At 39.1% G+C, this 14987-nt stretch overlaps 1 protein-coding gene across 4 annotated transcripts in view; it reads right to left on the bottom strand.

The window, feature by feature from the left end:
• The window catches only part of LOC124233065 (enhancer of mRNA-decapping protein 3), a 59954-nt gene that overhangs the window by 21033 nt on the left and 23934 nt on the right, over positions 1-14987 (bottom strand). For all 4 annotated transcript variants that reach the window (XM_046650130.1, XM_046650128.1, XM_046650129.1 and 1 more), the window contains one exon: positions 298-633. In XM_046650130.1, the coding sequence (XP_046506086.1) occupies positions 298-633 (336 nt within the window). The remainder of the gene's footprint in view (positions 1-297; positions 634-14987) is intronic.

Below are 14987 nucleotides of genomic sequence, written 5' to 3'. Positions count from 1 at the left end.
TGAGAGACTGAGCTCCTCAATTTTACAGAAAATATTCTGTCTTTAGTTGTTACTCATAAGCAGTAGACCAAATCCTGCCAGCTGCAGGATATAAATGGACGTGTAGAAAAATTAGCCCCTCCACAGTGGCAGGCAGGATGCTGTACTGGTCACAATCCCCAAGAGATAATAATAACCACGAAGCCACTTTACTTAATTCCTAGTGCAAGACTCTGACTCAGAATCTGGGTCATTCTGTTACAAGCATAGTAGAAAAGGAAGAAGGGCCAGTGGAATGTGGGACCTGGTGCAACTCACCTGTGCAGAATTCCTTGCTCACATTGTGGGGCACTGTGATCCGTCGGTAGACGATGGGCTCTGACTCTAGGATGTTCTCATCATGGCGGTAACGAGCAGGCTTTTCATTCGGGATGCCCCGGGAACGGGTACCACTTCTCCTCTCATAGGTATCAATCTCCTCAAACACAGCTGCCTTGTCAAAAAGTGCCAAGTTCCCTTCAAAATCAAAATCTGTGTCTGGGATCTCCTCAATATCATCCCCGAAGCACTCGTCATCTTTACTCTTCATTTGGCCATTCTTTAAACCACTTTTCTTTGGAGTTGCCTGATTTGGGTGCCTGCTACTAGATGACCCTGGAGAAAAAAAGAGGGACTAAAGTCAGAGTGCCCACAGAAAGTGCTCAATGGAAATGGAAAACACAATACATTAGTCCTTTATGGAGTATGTTACAAGAATCAAAGTGAAGATGGTAAAGATAAGCTATTCTTAAATCATATTAGGTTTACTAACACTTTTTTTTTTAAGATTTTATTTTTCCTTTTTCTCCCCAAAGCCCCCCGGTACATAGTTAACATTTCTTTTAGTTTAGAATTTTTTTCTTTAGAAGTGGGTCCTTCTAGTTGTGGCATATGGGATGCCGCCTCAGCATGGCTTGATGAGCAGTGCCATGTCCGCACCCAGGATCCGAACCGGCAAAATCCTGGGCCGCCGCAGCAGAGCGCGCGAACTTAACCACTCGGCCACAGGGCTGGCCCACTACCACATATCATCATATTAGGACAAACTACCAGAAATCTCAAGGAATAACTGACGTTGTATATTACCCAAGTAATAGTGAATATGAAACAAGCAGTACTGGAAATCGCAACCAGTTCTGCCCTTCATAAGGAAGTTGGTAATGAGGCTTTTTTGACAACTGAATATCAAAAAAGCAGCAGAAGGGCAGGAATACAGCAATCTCCTCCCACAGGTCAGGGTGGTTTGATTCTGAATGTGTGGCAGTTGTTTAAGAGAGAATTACTTCCAGCGTAAAAAGTGGCCAAGCACTCATAATCTGAAGTTCACAGGAAGATACCATTCAACTGGTTCTTAATTCTATGCTTACAAAGTAAGCAACCTTCTGATTTTTAATTTGTTCTCTAGACCCCAGCAAGAGGGAATCCCTGATTTAGACAGATTTCAGATCTTGAGCCAGATATACATTTACCACTAGAAGTTGGTACTTTGACTTATAAACTTGTTTTTAGATCTTTTGGTTAATGTGATCTCTTTTCTCAGAATTTTATTACTTCTGGGTAAGTAATTTCTAAACCATTAAATAAGGACAAAGACTATATTGACCTGATCCTGTAGAGGTCACACCAAGACGCACATCAACACCAGAGCAGCCAGGTATCCTCTGTCTCTGAGTCTCTATTTGGCCACCACATATCAGTCAACTCCTCCTGTAGCAGCCAAGCCGGAAGACCCCACAGAATTCTCCAAACCATTCATTCCCAGAGAATCCTGAATTGAGTTTATACTCTGATCCCCACCTGGCTACCCCAAAGGGTGGACCAAATGACTGGTATGCCAAATGAACCTCAAACACAGTCTAACTAAACATAATGTACTTCCTTTTGAGAGACTGAGCTCCTCAATTTTACAGAAAATATTCAAGTAGAGGTTAGAATGATCACAAGCAAACCCCTTCACACATTGCATCCCAACTATACTGCTCTAACTCTTCTCACAGCAACTCCCTTCTACCCAATGCACCATGAGTCAGGAGACCTAGGGTCCAGTTGCAGTTCCGTCATTAACATGATCTAAAAGATCTAAGAAGGTGGCCTCCTGACCATTTTAACCATTTTTAAGTGTTACACAACATGCTATATAATCTTATACCTGCTACCCAACTTCTCAATTTCCTTGTATGTAAAATGCTCACTGTGGTATCCCCAGCAGGGTTTCTAGCACATAGCAAGCAGTCAATAAATATTGGTTTAACAAATTAATCAATATCAGCAAGATTAGTTATAATAATTATTCTGAAAGATGTGTACTACGCAAATGTAACTCATGTCTAAGTCTTCCTAATGCCAAATATTGGTATGGAAAAGGGCTGTGCTAGCAGTAACCATGAGATTTATGCCTCTGAAAAAAAAACTAAGGCTGACCAAAATTATGAAGAGGAGGAAGAGTTGGCTGAGCCACCATAAATAGTTCAGATTATAAACCACTGAGAAGCTCGTCAAAGTATGGGTTAAGTTCTAGCTCCAATAATTTGATAAAAACATTAAGCAAGAGCATGCTGTGTGCCACAGCTAGGTGCTTGGAATATAGTATATAACCCAGACATGCTACTCAAAAAAGGAGGAGGAGAGATATATAATAACTAAAACATAATGTAATGAGAGTTATAATAGAAGTTTATATAAAGGGCCACTGAAACATGGATGAGAAAGCAGAGCTGGATTAGGAATGGGAGAGCAGGCATGAAAATACAAGGTCAGGATAACACCATTAGCAATACATATTGGTAGGGGAAGAACTAGAGAAAAAGTCTAGTTTGCAAGATTACCAACGTACTCTCTCAATATTAATTCAAACTATCCTATTACCAAACAGGTCTCTAGCCTAGCAGTGTCTCTCCAGTGGGTATGTGCATACCCAGGAGTGTACAGGATGACCCACTTGGATGCAGAAAGAAGATACTGAATATTCTATTTACTTTTCCTTTTAACTAAAAACAGTAAGAAATTAAGCTTTATGATTTTTTTTTAAGATTTTATTTTTCTTTTTTCTCCCAAAGCCCCCCGGTACATAGTTGTGTATTTTTAGTTGTGGGTCCTTCTAGTTGTGGCATGTGGGATGCCGCCTCAGCATGGCTTGATGAGCAGTGCCACGTCTGGCAAAACCCTGGGCTGCCAAAGCGGAGCGCACAAACTTAACCACTAGGCCACGGGGCTGGCCCTAGCTTTATGAATTTAATGTATAGATGGAAATTGGCACTCTTATAAGGTTTCATGCCAGTCAATCACTGCCAGTATTTGAGACATCTGAAGAAAGAGTGACGTTCCATAACAAGAAGTATATCCATGCAAGTAGACTTACATCAATTTTTTTTATTGTAGTTAAATATACATAACATAAAATTTACCATTTTAACTATTTTTAAGTGTATAGTTCAGTGGTAGTAAGTACATTCACATTGTTGTGCAACTATACAAATTTTTAACTAAAGCATACAAAAATGAGTAAGTAGCTTAAGAAGATTCCTACATAGAAACTATGTATTAAAGATAGTACTGATAACGCAATCCTAAGTGAGCGAGAGTGCAGAGTTAACACTTACCCTGTTCTTCTCATAGGCCTTCTTCAGCTAGAATGAGGTTTTTAAATCCATCTACTCAGTTCTAAGAAGGTGGCCTCCCAAATTAAAAAGGATCAAGGTTATTCCAAACATGAATCCATATGGACCATCACTGATTAACTTCACCCTAAGTGTATACTCCACATCAGAAGTCTGCAAACTATAGGGGCTGGCCCCGTGGCCGAGTGGTTAAGTTCGCGCGCTCCGCTGCAGGTGGCCCAGTGTTTCGTTGGTTCGAATCCTGGGCGCGGACATGGCACTGCTCATCAAACCACGCTGAGGCAGCGTCCCACATGCCACAACTAGAAGAACCCACAACGAAGAATATACAACTATGTACTGGGGGGCTTTGGGGAGAAAAAGGAAAAAATAAAAAAAAAAATCTTTAAAAAAAAAAAAAAAAAGAAGTCTGCAAACTATAGCCCTGGGGCCACACCTAACCCACTGCCTGTTTCTGTAAAGTTTTATTGAAACACAGTCACACTCATTTGTTTACATATTGGCTAAGGCTGCTTTTGTGTTACAAAGGCGAAGTTAAGTATTTGAGACAGAGACCTTATGGCCTGCAAAGCCTGAAATATTTAACACTTGACCCTTTACAGAAAGTCTGCTCACTCTGCTATACATCATGCCTCTCAGAGGTATTCTTTCTATTACGACAAAGAAAAATTAAAAAATTAACTGAACCTGGGATCAGTTCTTTGAATCTCTGTCTCATTCAAAGTATTAAGTGTGTCACTTATTAAACTACGGTCTTTCAACTCCACAGTCACTCTTGTGATGCAGGGCTGGAACCCTACAAACTACATTTTTCCTTCTTTACCTAGCTTCCTGATAGGTTCCACCAGTGGTAGCAGATACTTGAAGAGACTAGGAGGAAGGAGAAGGGCCTTCTCCTTTTTGTCTGCTTGCTATTGGCACCAGCACTGCCCTGGCAGTTGGTTCCAGTCTCCAGCTTTTCCTTCTGGCATGCACAGACAGAACCAGCCTCATTGCACCCCCTCAGAAGTACTGGCATCAACTCTGTGAAGCCTCTTCTCTGAACTTCAAGGTTCTAATAACCCCAACCTCTTCCCGTTGTTTCTTTTCTCTCAACATCTCCTTTAGCCTTTTTAGTCTTCCAACACCTACTTAACCAATTCTCTACACTAAATGTTTTCTGAAATAAGTAGTGCGATTACTATTTTCCTTAGTGATATACCAAGATTTTAAAAGTTAATGACTCAAAGTTAATCACTCTGTTTGAGCCAAATATTAGTATTTAATAAGTAAAAAATGTTTTGAACCATCATTAAATATTACTGTAAAAACAGTTCATTTCAGTTTATCTAATCCTTTTTAATTTGTAAAGGTAAAGACCTTTCTGAATTACTGACACATACACATACAGAGAAAGAGAGATTATAGATTCATTTCTAAAATCACAGACATGGGTCAAGAGTAAACACAGAAATATAAACACTCAGCAGTCTAGATATCAAAGAGCTGATCTTCTCCCAGTGGGCATGAAAATCTTAAACGATTTGAAGCTCAAAGTAGATGAACAGAAAAGACTAAAAACAGGCTAATCAACCAGATTCTCTGTTGTCTCCCACCCAACAGAGATTAGATATCTAGCAACATTAATCCCTTCACAGAGATCACCAAGTGTTCAAACCATAAAGCCAAACACTTTCAATCACTGCTGCTCCCAATAGGGACAGCTTAGCTGTAAACCAACCAAAAACAAAGTAAAACCACAAAATTAGCAGAAGGAGAAAATACTAAAGAAACAAAGTCAGCCAAGTTCTATTATTGCTTTGGATTCACCCCCGGGAGCCAAGAAAAGATGCGCCTGGGCATCATCTGCTCATGAGGTGTATCACTATTTTTGTTTGTTTTACAGCTTTACTGAGGTATAACTGGTACACAGAAACCTGCATATATTTAATGTATACAATTTGATGAGTTTGGAAATATGCATACACCTATGATACCATCACCACAATCAAGGTAATACATATATCCACCACTTTCCCCCAGACCCCCAAAAAGTCAATGATCCACAATCACTCTGTTCTAACCAAATATTAATTTTTAATAAGCAAAAATTATTTTGAACCATTGAACCATATTTTGAACCAGTAAAATATTACTGTAAAATAATTTACTTCATGTTTATCTAATTATTTTTAATTTGTACTCATGTCTCATATCTAACATATATAATATGTAGGTATGGTAGAAGTCAATAAATAGGTAAGCCAATCAAGAGTTCTTATCAATGTCACAGAAATGTTTAGGAGGAAGTACAAGAAACCTAATGAAATAATATCAATATTATGACTCACCTACTTCAGGTTTTTTTTTTTCATTAAGATTATGATAGTTAACAACCTTGTAAAATTACAGTTGTACATCATTATTAGTCATGTTGTAGGTACACCACTTCACCCTTAGTGCCCTCCCCCCACCCCCCTTTCCCCTGGTAACCACCGATCAGTTCTCTTTGTCTCTATGTTAACTACCACCTATGAGTGGAGTCATACAGAGTTCGTCTTTCTCTGTCTGGCTTATTTCACTCAACATAATACCCTCAAGGTCTATCCATGTTGTTGTGAATGGGATGACTTTGTCCTTTTTTATGGCTGAGTAGAATTCTATTGTGTATATATATATATATCTTCTTTATCCAATCATCAGTTGCTGGGCACTTAGGTTGCTTCCATGTCTTGGCTATTGTGAATAATGCTGCGATGAACATAGGGGTGCATGGGACTTTTGGAATTGCTGATTTCAGGTTCTTAGGATAGATGCCCAGCAGTGGGATGGCTGGGTCATAAGGTATTTCTATTTTTAACTTTTTGAGAAATCTCCATACTGTTTTCCATAGTGGCTGCACCAGTTTGCATTCCCACCAACAGTGTACGAGGGTTCCTTTTTCTCCACAGCCTCTCCAACATTTGTCACTCTTGGTTTTGGATATTTTTGCCATTCTAACAGGTGTAAGGTGATATCTTAGTGTAGCTTTTTTTTTTTAATTGAGTTAATGATAGGTTACAATCTTGTGAAATTTCAGTTGTACATTAATGTTTGTCATTCGTGTTGTAGGCGCACCACTTCACCCTTTGTGCCCACCCCCCACCCCACCTTTCCCCTGGTAGCCACCAATCTGTTCTCTTAGTCCACATTTTTAAATTCCTCATATGAGTGGAGTCATACAAAGATTATCCTTCTCTAGCTGGCTTATTTCATTTAGCATAATTCCCTCAAGGTCCATCCATATTATTGCAAATGGAATGATTTTGTTCTGTTTTGCAGCTGAGTAGTATTCCATTGTATATATATATACCACATCTTCTTTATCCAATCATCTGTTGATGGGCACTTAGGTTGCTTCCATGTCTTGGCTATTGTAAATAATGCTGCAAGGAACATTGGGGTACATAGGACTTTTGGAATTGCTGACTTCAAGCTCTTTGGATAGATACCCAGCAGTGGAATGGCTGGATCGTATGGTAGTTCTATTTTTAAATTTTTGAGGACTCTCCATACTGTTTTCCATAGTGGCTGCACCAGTTTGCATTCCCACCAGCAGTGTATGAGGGTTCCTTTTTCTCCACAACCTCTCCAACATTTGTTACTATTAGTTTTAGATATTTTTGTCATTCTAATGGGTGTAAGATGATATCTTAGTGTAGTTTTGATTTGCATTTCCCTGATGTTTAGTGATGATGAGCATCTTTTCATGTGTCTATTGGCCATCTGCATATCTTCTTTGGAGAAATGTCTGTTCATGTCCCTTGCCCATTTTATGATTGGGTTGTTTGATGTTTTGTTGTTGAGCTGTGTGAGTTCTTTATATATTATGGAGATTAACCCTTTGTCGGATAAATAACTTGTAAATATTTTTTCCCAATTAGTGGGGGTTTTTTTTTTGTTTCAATCCTGTTTTCCCCTGCCTTGAAGAAGCTCTTTAGTCTGATGAAGTCCCATTTGTTTATTCTTTCTATTGTTTCCCTCGTCTGAGGGGTTATGGTGTCTGAAAAGATTCTTTTGAAGCTGATGTCAAAGAGTGTACTGCCTATATTCTCTTCTAGAAGACTTATTGTTTCAGGCCTAATCTTTAGGTCTTTGATCCATTTTGAGTTTATTTTTGTGAATGGTGAAAAAGAACGGTCGATTTTCATTCTTTTAGATGTGGCTTTCCAGTTTTCCCAACACCATTTGTTGAAGAGACTTTCTTTTCTCCACTGTAGGCCCTCAGCTCCTTTGTTGAAGATTAGCTGTCCATAGATGTGTGGTTTTATTTCTGGGCTTTCAATTCTGTTCCATTGATCTGTGCACCTGTTTTTGTACCAGTACCATGCTGTTTGGATTACTGTAGCTTTGTAGTATGTTTTAAGTCAGGGATTGTGATGCCTCCAGCTTTGTTGTTCTTTCTCAGGACTGCTTTAGCAATTTGGGGTCTTTTCTTGCCCCATATGAATTTTAGGATTCTTTGGTCAATTTCTGTAAAGAATGTCACTGGGATTCTGATTGGGATAGCGTTGAATCTGTAGATTGCTTTAGGTAGTATGGACATTTTAACTATGTTTATTCTTCCAATCCATGTGCATGGAATGTCTTTCCGTCTCTTTATGTCATCATCGATTTCTTTCAAGAAAGTCTTGTAGTTTTCGTTGTATGGATCTTTCACTTCCTTGGTTAAATTTATCCCAAGGTATTTTATTCTTTTTGTTGCGATCGTGAATAGCATGTAGAAATGCTACGGATTTATGTATGCTGATTTTATACCCTGCAACTTTGCTGTAGCTGTTGATTGTTTCTTATAGTTTTCCTATGGATTCTTTGGGGTTTTCTATATATAAGATCATGTCGTCTGCAAACAGTGACAATTTTACTTCTTCATTGCCTATTTGGATTCCTTTTATTTCTTTTTCCTGCCAAATTGCTCTGGCCAACACCTCCAGTACTATGTTGAATAAGAGTGGTGAAAGTGGGCACCCTTGCCTTGTTCCTGTTCTCAGAGGGATGGGTTTCAGTTTTTGTCTGTTGAGTATGATGTTGGCAGTGGGTTTGTCATATACGGCCTTTATTATGTTGAGGTACTTTCCTTCTATACCTATTTTATTGAAGGTTTTTATCATAAATGAATGTTGGATCTTGTTGAATGCTTTCTCTGCATCTATTGAGATGATCATGTGGTTTTTGTTTCTTATTTTGTTAATGTAGTGAATCACGTTGATTGACTTGCAGATGTTGAACCATCCCTGTGTCCCTGGTATAAATCCCACTTGATCATGGTGTATAATCTTTTTGATGTATTGCTGTATTCGGTTTGCCAAAATTTTGTTGAGGATTTTTGCATCTATGTTCATCAGTGATATTGGCCTGTAGTTTTCCTCTTCAGGCTTATTTTAAGGCACTGTTTAGGCCAAAGCATAATTCTTTTGAAGCTGATCATAGTGTATTTGGAAGAAAGGAATGGGATTGTCTACCCAAGTCTCTTCATTTCAGCCAACTGCATTTATAATCACAAGACTGCTGACTGAATCTAAAATACCATTTCACTCACGAGAGAATGCTGATCAGCATTTCTCTATATTCATTTATTCAAAAAACTTTCATTAAGCATCTGCTATCTACTAGGATTTGTGCTAGGTGCAGAGTCAACAGTGAACAATACCAGTATAACCCCAGTCCTCACCTAATGTTATACTTATCCCTTTACTATTATTCCAAATCACTCCTGCAGACTCAATAGTCAAATTGACTGCATTTTCCAACATGGCACTTGCAATAGGCCCTTGCCACAGGTAAGCAATTTTAGAGTGAATGTTTTTTTTCCCTGTTAACAGACTCTGTTATTGCCTGTCCAACATCCAGACCCCTCAACCCTCAGAATAAAACCCATTTTTATTCAGATAGCTACCCCCCTCTCAGGTGAGGGAGCTGATTAATTTCTAAATTGATCAAGGGGTGCTAATAACTGATTTAAACATGGGCATGTGAAGCAACATTGGCCCAGAAGACATGAAGGGGCAGGGGCTGGGGAGAAGGAGATCTTGGAGCAGGGTTTTTTTTTTTGAAGGTTAGCCCTGAGCTAACATCTGCCGCCAATTCTCCTCTTTTTGCTGAGGAAGACTGATCCTGAGCTAACATCCGTGCCCATCCTCCTCTACTTTATATGTGGGACACCTAGCATGGCGTGCTAAGCAGTGCCATGTCCGCACCCAAGATCTGAACTGGCGAAGCCCGGGCCGCCAAAGCGGAACATGCACACTTAACCGCTGTGCCACGGGGCCCGCCCCTCACTTAACATCTTGATGTATTTCCTTTTGGTCAAAATAGATTATACCATATTGATATATAACATGTCTATTACGAATTTTTAAGCTATTTCTCATTTTTATTGTTACAGACTCAGCCCAAACATGCTGCCTTTGATCACTCCAGCTAAAAATCACTTCCTTCTGATCACTTGCAGTAGTGTGGGTACAATTCATCCAGCACCTACCCTGTACTACTTACTTTGTTCTGTAGTTATCTGTGTTCTTACACTAACTCTCCAAGGACCTTGTAAGCCAAGAGAGGGCAGAACTATGTCACTCAGACCTGTCACCCAACACTACGCCTGATCCACCATAAGCACAAAAAATCAGTGCTGAATTAAGAAATAAAAACAGTCATATCAAAAAACCAACCAGGGGCCAGCCTGGCAGCGTGGTAGTTAAGTTCACGTGCTCCGCTTCAACAGCCCAAAGTTCGCCAGTTCAGATCCTGGGCACAGACCTACATACCACTCATCAAGCCACGCTGTGGTGGCATCCCACATAGAAGAACTACAAGGACTTACAACTAGAATATACAACTATGTTCCGGGGATTTGGGGAGGAAAAAAAAAGAGGAAGATTGGCAACAGATGTTAGCTCAGAGCCAATCTTCCTCACAAAAACCAAACAAACAAAAAAACAAACAAATAGTAAAAGTTAAGAGTTTTAAGAGGTTATAAAGAAAAGGCAACTCAAAATTAACTATGAAAAAAAAGGGAGTCATCGAAAACTAGGCCAAATGTGTTGTGTGACTGAAAAGGACAGGAAGATGAAGTTGTCAACAATAATACAAGAGAAAATATAAGGCAAGGGCTTCAGAGGAAAGGAGTTCAGTCATGTCCAGTATTAACTGACAATGAACTATCCTGGACCTATCACAGCAAGAGATGAAGACAAGCAATTGATCAATGTGAGAGAAGACAGGGTAAAAGCAGCAAAATATGAAACCAGTGCTGGCGTGGCCATAGGACTCTACAAACATAACTCACAACCAAATTCAGAGCTGTGTCTTTAGAGGGTACCAGGCACTTCCTCATGCTCCCTCTGAATACAGATCTCCCGCTCATTCATGTGACAAATATACACTGACTAGCTACGTTCCAGGAAAGTAGAGAATGAAAAAGATTTCTGAGAGGTCAGCAAGGAAAAGATAGGAGAATATAAAATAAATGAAAGGCAAGCTAACATGCTTAGTTGTCTCTTATTCTTCCCTTTCCTCATACTTTAATACAATATTGAGAAATCCTGGGTGAATAAGCTGTCTCAACACTTGGCTTACTCAGCTCAAATGGCCTGGCTCTGTATTAAACTGGCCTTTGACCACTGGGAGAGAAAAACATTTCCCTTGGAAAAGATAAACAGTGTTTCCCAGATTTCTTTTCCTTCCAATTACAAAGGCCAAGTATGCGTTAAGACTGGAGGATGGCCCTCTTCCTGTGCCACTTTGCTGCCAGCCTTTGGCACAGATGCCCTTTGGCCAGGATAACTTATAACAAACACATTGTTGTGTAACTCTCAGTACCACTTATTTATTGGTTTCTGTCACACACACGTATTGTAAAACGGAACTTTGTCCTGCACTTAGCACGCTAAAGGGCACCTGAAGGTCAAATTGCAAATATTTCAATGCCAGACTCAATAGGCTTCGTGAGGAGGTGCCTGAGAATATCTGGGGACTTCTTTTCAACTTCCAAATTCTAGGCCCTGATAATCAGTCAACTTCTTGGGCTCCAGCAGTAGCACCAGGGTTTGCAAGTCTGTTGGCTATATGAAGCACATTCAAGGAAGTTAAGAAGTTACATTAAGACCTTAGTAAGACCATGAAAACTTTGTAAAAAATAACTTTCTGACCTCAGATGGTGGGATCACTGTTAAAATGAATAGACCATACACAGACCTGTATCCCTTTTTTTTTTCCCCCACAGACCTGTATCCTTAACTGGCGTCAAGTGGTTTCCCTCTGCTCCTGAGACTGATGTTCTATTCATCCATTTGACAAACATTCCCAGTTGGTCAGTTCAATGATCAAGGTCATATAAAATATTCTTTATAATCATGTCGTCAATCTAAAGTAAGAGATTAAAATCTGCTTGTGCTAAAATTTCTCATCGATGTTGGACTAGGTAACGACCCAACAATTCCCTCAACAGCTCATTACTAACCTTGAAAGAACACTTAAAAATCAGAATTGAAGAGAGATTATGTTCCTATAGCTTTATCAAGCTACTAGCCTCAAAATCCATGTAAATATACCAGAGAAAATTCTATTTATAGATTTCTAATAAGAAAAATATTTAATCTCCATTTCTTCATCCAGCATTGAGAAAAACATTGATAATCTACATTACAACTGTAGCAGGAAGAAAGCCATCTAGTTCCTTGGAATCCTTAAAATGCTACATAAATGCTAAGTAAAACTCTGGCAGACCTATCTACTTACCTTACAGGGCTCACTGTAAATATACCTTCTACCACAAACCACTTCTGAGCCACAGCTCGACATCAAATTCCCAGGCCACAGACATTTTCCACACTAACCTGGATTCAAAAGAAGTTCTCTCAAAGAGAATAACATTTTATTGCCTATGACCTCTTTATTTACACACAGTTGACAATCTACGAAAAGGGAATGGACTAAACAGCAAAAGCAGAAGCAGCATCAACCAGGGTATACTTTTAAAAGTGACCCCTACTTTTTAATATATCAGAGTGACCTGTTAAAGATCAAATAAATTATTTGTTTTGACGTTAACTGCACTCCTTCAAGAGAGTTGCTATAATTGTTAGTAATGGAAAAAAAAAAAGAAACACATAGTCTTACCATAACATCCAGCAATCACATTCCTAGTTATTTATGCAACTTATCTGAAAACTTATGCCCACATAAAACCTGCACACAAATGTTTGTAGGAGCTTTATTCATAATCACCAAAAGCTGGAAGCAATCAAGATGTCCTTCAATAGATAAATGGATAAACAAACTTTGATAAATCCGTACAATGTAATGTTATTCAGCAATAAAAGGAAATGAGCTATTAAGCCACAAAAAGACATGGATGAATCTTAAATGCATATTAAGTGAAAGAAGCTAGTCTGAAAAGGCTTCATACTGTGTGATTTAATTTCCAGAAAAGGGAAAACTAAAGAGATGGTAAAAAGATCAGTAGTAATCACTGGGGTGAGGAGGAGATGTCATGGAGGGAAAAGAGGAAGGACTGAATAGGTGAAACACAATGGATTCTGTATAATATTATAGTGATGGATACAAGACACAATGTATTTGTTAAAATCTACAGAACTTTAGAGCACAGAGTGAGCTTTAATGTATGCAAACCTTAAAAAATTCATTGAGGAGGCTGGAGGATCCCAGAATGGAATGCAGCATGTGACAAAACAATGCAGAATGTTACAACGAGGGTACAGGTTACATATATAAATAATTATAGATGTGTATATATACTGGTTAAGTGTACACATATATATTCCCTTGCTCTGTTGGCTGAAAGGGTGACACCCAGTAGCAATGAGCACATCTAGTGCCCAGATTGTGGTTTGTAATATCTAATTCTCCAATAAAAGGAAACAGGGCTCCTTGGAGACATGGCTGAAATATAGAAAATAAACCTGGAGCATCTTGTAGTGCCAGAAAGTAAGGAAGTACTGGGAAAAAAACCACCCACAATGATGAAGCCATGTCAAAGGGACTGAAAGAGTTCCCAGTGGCCAAAGCTGAAACGATTTGAGCATCAAAATAAAGCAGTACTCAATTATAACCTGAAGTATAAATTAAATATTTATGAATCCACACTGATAAAAATGAACGACTGAATAAAGAAAGAAACGGGGGAGAAGAGACAAATCTCTGGTGCAGAAGAATTCCAAATAATTTATGTAGTTACTCTGCATAACTCCCCACTCCTTACATGTGGGCTGCACATAGTGACTTCCCTCCAAAGAGTATAGTATGGAAAGGGGGGAAAAAGAACTTTACAAAGGAGAAACCTGACACACACTACCTCAGCCAGGCAATCAAGGTCAACATCAAGTCATAAACCATGTCAACAGTACGCACCCCTGATATGATGTGATGAAAATGACACTTTATCCCTGTGCTCTTCCTCCCCAAAACATATAACCTCAGACATGAGAAAAACACCAAATACCAACCATGGAATATTCTACAAACACCTAACCAGTACTCATCAGAACTGTGTAGGTCATCAGAAACAACGCAAGTCTGAGAAACTGTAAGAGCCAAGAGGAGACATGACTACTAAATGTAATGTGGTATGCTGGAACACGGCCTGTAACAAAGACATTATGTAAAAACTAAGGCAATGTGAATAAAATACACACTTAAGTTAATAATTATGTATCATCATTGGCCCATTAATTCTAACAAATGCACCATAATAATGTAAGATGTTAATAACGGGGAAAAATAATATATAAATTGCTAATGAAGTCTATCTCCAAGTGCACGATAGATTATAAACTGCTTGAATATTTGAACTTTTAACAAACAAGTCAATAGTTTTGGTAAAGAAAAAACTTTTTTTTTAAAGAGAGAATAAAGCAAAGTAGTGAGGGTTAAAGTCTAAATGGAAAGAGCCATTTCTAGCCAAGCATTCTACAGTTTTTCAAAGGATACAGAAGTAATAACTCAATTTCAGTCTCAAGTTTTCAATCGTTGTCAATTCAGATAGTTACTTAAGAAGCACTGAAAGAGGGGCTGGCCCCGTGGCCAAGTGGTTAAAGTTCCACACACTCCAGTTCAGCAGCCTGGGTTCGCAGGTTCAGATCAGCCACGCTCTGGAGGCATCCCACATACAAAATAGAGGACGATTGGCCCAGATATTAGCTCAGGGTGAATCTTCCTCACCAAAAAAAAAAAAAAGCACTCAAAGAAAGTGCCTTGAAATACATTTTTTGAGGGTGGGCTCCACGGCCAAGTCGTTAAGTTTGCGCGCTCCACTTCAGTGGCCTAGGGTTTCACCACTTGAGATCCTGGGCGCGGACATGGCACCGCTCATCAGGA

The sequence above is a fragment of the Equus quagga genome, unplaced genomic scaffold (genome assembly GCF_021613505.1).
Source record: "Equus quagga isolate Etosha38 unplaced genomic scaffold, UCLA_HA_Equagga_1.0 153_RagTag, whole genome shotgun sequence".
NCBI classification, from domain to species: domain Eukaryota; kingdom Metazoa; phylum Chordata; class Mammalia; order Perissodactyla; family Equidae; genus Equus; species Equus quagga.
The sequence above is the reverse complement of the archived record's forward strand: the minus strand, read 5'-3'. Positions and strand labels throughout refer to the sequence as shown.